Source organism: Etheostoma cragini, unplaced genomic scaffold, assembly GCF_013103735.1.
Source record: "Etheostoma cragini isolate CJK2018 unplaced genomic scaffold, CSU_Ecrag_1.0 ScbMSFa_1741, whole genome shotgun sequence".
Taxonomy (NCBI): Eukaryota; Metazoa; Chordata; class Actinopteri; order Perciformes; family Percidae; genus Etheostoma; species Etheostoma cragini.
Window position 1 is genome coordinate 1 of NW_023265827.1, and position 5,767 is coordinate 5,767.

The 5,767-nt window shown below is 39.1% G+C and overlaps 1 protein-coding gene across 1 annotated transcript; it reads right to left on the minus strand.

The window, feature by feature from the left end:
* Nucleotides 1-2,844: 2,844 nt before the first annotated feature.
* On the minus strand, nucleotides 2,845-4,356 carry LOC117940122 (septin-1-like; the record flags this gene model as incomplete). Its single annotated transcript, XM_034865502.1, has 1 exon — nucleotides 2,845-4,356. A coding segment is annotated over one exon (1,314 nt), but the record flags the coding sequence as incomplete, so codon positions are not given.
* Nucleotides 4,357-5,767: the final 1,411 nt, after the last annotated feature.

The following is a 5,767-nucleotide window of genomic DNA, read 5'->3' on the forward strand; positions in this document are numbered from 1 at the left end:
TTTTTTTTTTTGATTTTTGTGTGTGTGTTGGTGTTGTTTTGCTAAGTATAAAAAATTTACCAAAAATAAAGTATAAAAAAAAAAAATAATAAAAAAAAAAAAGATTTTCCCACCAAAGACCTGACGTTTAGGAAAGCTAGTGTTAGTGAGTTTTAATTTTTTGGGACAGGCTGTAACGAGGAATGGATGCTAGATTTGCTAAGTTTGCAGTTAAGTGCTTCATTGCAAGACATCTCCCTCTGAACACAGTTACTCCAGGTCTGACCCCGGACCTCCTTTGCCCTCCTCCTTCAAGACGTCTCAACAATATTTATTGTCAGTTTATATATTGAACTGTAGGGATCATATATAATAAGTACTATAATAAAATAAAGGCTGCATTTAAAAATAAATGATAAATACATCTCAAAATAAAGTGCTAAATTTTATAAAAATTAAATAAAAAGTATAGCTTGAGTTTCCCTTTTACTTTTAAGTTACCTCCGTTTCATATCTTAAGTTTGAACAAATTTATTTTAGCTTTAACACCTCCTTTCCTCTTTATTTCCCTTTTATATCCCACTTCTTGATTTTTTTGACACAAGTCTTCTTTTTGTTTTCCCTCAAGCAAGGTTTTAGCTACAGCACTCATGCACTCCTTGACAACCCCTCCATCAGTTAATGGTTTCTTATGTTTACCCAAAATCCAGGCAACTTTAAGGGAACATTCATTAGCACGTTGTTGAGCAGTGAATAAATATGTCGGGATTCTGCTGGATCGATCATATTGGGCTTTTAGATCGTTTATTCTCTGTGCCCTCGGTCCCGATGTCAGTGGGTATATTTGGTTAAAAGATTTGTGCTTTGTCTCATAGTGGCGCTTCACATTGCTGCTTTTAATAATTGCAACAGTCTCTGAACATATGAGACATACCGGTTTTGAACTATCCGTGGCAAGAATGAACATGTAAGAATCTGTCCATTCTTTATTGAAAGCTCTGTTTTCGCTGTCCACTTTTCTTTTTTTAGAACACGCCATGTAAAACGTTGTCTCTTTCGTTTTGTCTCTCCCTGTGTGTGTGTATATCTCACTCTCGTTCGAGTTGCAGTGGTTATCGGAATGCACAGATTTGATTGGCTTAATAGCGTCACATGACATGCTTTACAACGGATGCTATTGGTCTGTGAGTTTCCTGGGCAGTGCCAGTGGGCTGAACCAGTACCATAAATGCCAGAAAGGCTACGCAGGTTAAATTAGAAACGCTCCGCCAGAAGTCAATAATTCTCAATGATTTACTGGTTTTGATCCGGGTCCGGACAGTACGGCTGCTGGGTCCGGATCCGGACCAAGGTCCTCCTATTAGTGACCTCTGCCCTACTAGGTATGTCTAAGGATTATTTAAGCTGGTGTCGAAGAGATTCACCTAACTGTCTTCATCCAAACAGCTCTCTTCTCATTGATCAGGGCACTTGGTAAGTTGCTAGGATAGTATTTAGGGGACAGGAAAACAGGCCCTAAGGGTAATTTCAGCATTAATTTCAGTGGCTATAGAGAAACCTGTAAGAACCTTTAGAGATGTTAAACACACTTCACCTAAGTAATTATAGCCTCAAAAAGAGAAATAATTTAATGTCTACAATTTGTACTTTAAATGCAGTATGTATATACTTTATTGCAAATCAGGGCAAGAGCAAGAATACAACTTAATGATTGAGCGTAAAATTGATCGATTAACAAAATTCAAACATTTGTATCTGATTATGTGATACTGAATAAAACTTGATAACAATAACTATTAAAAATTCAAAAAACCCTTAAAATTATTAATATGATGTGCCCTATCCCTATCAAACCCTATCATCTATACTGGTTAATTCCTAATAATTGATGAAAATGTTAAAAGGGCAAAACCTGGATGCTATAGTTGAGCTTTGTTGAATTTGGCAATCTACTTTTGTTGCAGAGTTGGGAGAGGAGCGTGTCACCCTGGCCGGGGGGACTGCGCCCTTTTCTTTTGCGCTCCGTTAGACTTCTGAAACTTTGTCCAAAGTCTTCAAAATGTCTATAAATCCACAGCCTTAGTGATGGTCATACAGAGAAAAGATGTCAGAGTCCTAATTATTCTTTCAAGTGGATTGTCTTTCAGTGGTTTTCCTCTGTGGCTTTTGTCTTGCAATTCCACTGAAGGAGATTTCTGAACTTTTCTTTTGCTGTTTTCATGTTCAAATCCATGATTTGCACTGTCCAGGTGGCTTGATCTCAACTTACTTGACACCCCGGACCTCCTCTGCCCTCCTCCTTCAAAGTTGTCTCCCCCTGAACCCAGGAGAGGGGGGAGGGCCCTCTCCTGGCCTATAGATGCATTTGTTACTATAAGATTTTTAATTAGGAGCATTCTGTTAATCAGGAGCACTTTGCTTTGGTAATTCTGCAAACGTGGATGGGTAAAACAACACAAGACTGTCACCCCGGCCTGCGAGTGGCGAGTCCTTTCTAAGGACTTTCCCCGTTCTTCTTTCCCTGAACTTAACCTCCATATGGAGGCTTCCCATTCTTCCCATTACATGGTGACCACAACGATAAAAACGAGATAAATGTGTCCGTGTAAATAAATCTCTTTTTCTCTCTCTCTCTCTCTCTCTGTCTCTCTCTCCCAACATACAAAATATCTTAAATATTTTATGAAAGGACCCTCTAACACCAGAGTCGTGTTAATGCTGATGGGAAACTAGTGAACCTATTTTTGCCATCTTTTAAACATTTGAGGTAGTTTCCTATACATGTACCGCAGCCCTCCAAGAACAACTTCATATTTTCCACGTTTCATTTGTTTCAGATGGCTGACCTTCTGTGTGTCAGTTCTTTTCTCCATCTCCTCAATCAGGAAATCCAGGTGGACATAAGTAGACAGTGAAAGGACATTCAGGGCGATCTCCTCCAGTTTGACAACATGCTGGTAGGCTTCCTCCACCAAAGCTGTTTTCGTTTCTTCCAGGGTTTCCAGCTCTTTCTGAAAAGTTTCCAAAAGGCTCTCTTTCTTCTGAGTTTCTTCTTTCTTCGTTTCATACTTTGCTTTCACATCTTCTAGAGTTTTTTTTAACTTTTCTTGTCTTGTTCACATACTTCCAGTTTTCTTTCACATGAGCTGACACAGGACACTTCCTGGTACATGAAGTGCAGTGGCCACCTTTCATGACCTCACAGTGTTCTGGTTTCCAGGCCATTGTGCATCCAGGGTAGTGACAGTTCTCCTCACAGACAGTACAGCAGACAGCTGCTTCATAGAACACCAACCCCCACATCCCACTATCGATACGTTCTTTATCTTTGTAGACCTCATCAACTTCTATAGTGAACTTCTCATTGTTCTTCATCTCTCGTTCATACATCTTCAGACCATCCTCAGTCTGTTGGATCTCTGTTTTCTTTAGATCTATCAACTCAGTTCTCTCCTCCAGGTTTTGGATGCAGGCTGTCAGTCTAATTCGCTCGTTCAGGACATTCACGGTTGTCTCCAACTTCTGAGGATCAGTTGTTTCAAGAAAGTTTGTGAACTGCTTCATCCCTTTCATTGATTTTTTAACTGCATGTTCAAAGTCTTCTGTATCCTCTGTCCTGTCTTCATGTTGGCAGTTATTAAACAGGAAGTGAACAGGCTGATTCTTGTCATTTCTGGCACATTTAATCTTTGCAGCCTCGAGAGCTTCCAGAGCATTTTTAGATGCTCCTACATTTGCGTGTGAGATGAGAGTGACGATGTTCTTCTCCAGGTCTTTTCCAAACAGAGACACCACTGAATCAAAGATGTACCTCAGATGGTCATTCAGTCGATTGTCACTCCCTTTCATCACCAGACCCACTGCATCAATCTCATCAACTCCATCGTCTGAGCGGAACAAGTCAAATAATCTTTGACTGACACTGGCATCTTTTTCAATCCCATCAGTGCTTCCATATCCAGGAGTATCGATGATGGTCAGAGAGTAGGGTAGAGGTTTATCTTCAAAACCAAAGATCTGGTAAACGATCACATCTGATGTCTGACTTTCTGATTGTTTTTTCTTCTCTTCTTCTACTATCTGAAACCAGACATCATCCTCCCACTCCACTCCCATGGCGTAGTTGACCAGAGCGTTGATTAGAGTAGATTTTCCTGTTCCTGATTCACCAACAAGTAAGATGGTTTTGTTTTCCTTGTTTGGATCTTTTTCACCAAGAGTCATTCGTTTCAGAGTTCCAATCTTCTTTTCCTTTGGTTTTAGCTGGTACAGAGTGGGAGATCCTGAATGGATCTTAACTTTGCAGGTGATATTGTCATACTTGGATGATGTGTTGGTGTTTCTGTGGAAAAGTAAAGACCAGAGCTCAACACATGAATTGGTAAATTATAGATGGAAAAATAAATGGAAGGAAAAAGCAGTAATAGCAGTAATTATGTAACCCAGTAATATCATAATGTAATATATTGAGATTAGATGAAACCAAACCCCTCAGAGAGATAAGAATGTGTGCGTCGGGTAGCTCAGTTGGTATGAAGAGGTTTATTCCTTGAAAGGAGAACCGCTGGCACCTTTGTTTTGTTAGAAAACAGCATAACCTTGTTTTTTCATCATTAAACACAAGTTTGAGATGGAAGAGGTGTGACTGTATAGTTTCAGATGTATCCTGCAGATGTTCACACACCAGGGCAACAGTGTGTGCATGCAACCAACAATGATGTCATCTTCGTCATGCTGTGTGGACGTTCCCATAAAACGGTGCGTTTGGTGTCATTTGACTCTTGGATGGGCACCAAATGGATTGATCGGTTCCTCCTACTTCAGTCAAGAGGAACACTTCTTTATATGGAGATCAATAGAGAAAATGGAAATAAATGTAGTCTTTGGAAAAATCTAACTGAATTAATTTTATAGATGGAAGAGTCAACATATAAGCCAAATCTGTTCTTGTTAGGATATGTGTAGTTGTGTAACTCCAGTAAGAAGGTTGACAAAGCTACATAGTCACTTCAAACATTGGATGACAGATTCTTTTTTTCTCTAAAACAGATGATGCTGAACTGAGAACTGAGAACTGAGCTCCTAGCAAGGTAGCCAGATAACTAGCCATCCAGCTGGCTACTCAGTCATTACAATTTAACAAGTCTGCACGGTTCTATTAAAGGCAGAGGACCCTATAAACATAGTCAGTAGTTCAGTGAGAACATTTTATATAAAATTAAACAGAATTTCTCACATTTTCTGCATCATAAACTGAATGCATGTAGGTTCCACCAGCTGGACTATATTACGTTTTCCCTCAGCTAAGATGTGCCTCCTTTTGGGAATGTTACACAGGTACAGAAGCTCTTGTTGAGATTTGTTGCAAGTGGACTTTAAACAATAAATCCTGATGCAAACACAAAACAACTCCTAGAATTCTGACAGTAGTGCTGGAGGCCAGGGCAACACCGTCCAGGTGTAATATAACGTTTAACGTTTGTAATGTTTATGTAATGTAAAAAAGTAATGTTTACTATTTAATTCCATTGATAATACATAGATATGGGTGGCAGTACCACCGTTATCTGGCGTTCAGCCATGTTGCTGTTCCTGGGGGTTAGGTTGTAGAGGGTTTAAAACCACGGAGTAGGTTGGTTATTGCTTCATTCACATTATTACTGCTGATTGAAAATTAAGCAGATCAGTGATTATCAATGTTTTTGATTTGAAGAACAATGAGAGTGTGTGCTCCCTATTATTAAATGTATATATATATATATATATATATATATATATATATATATAT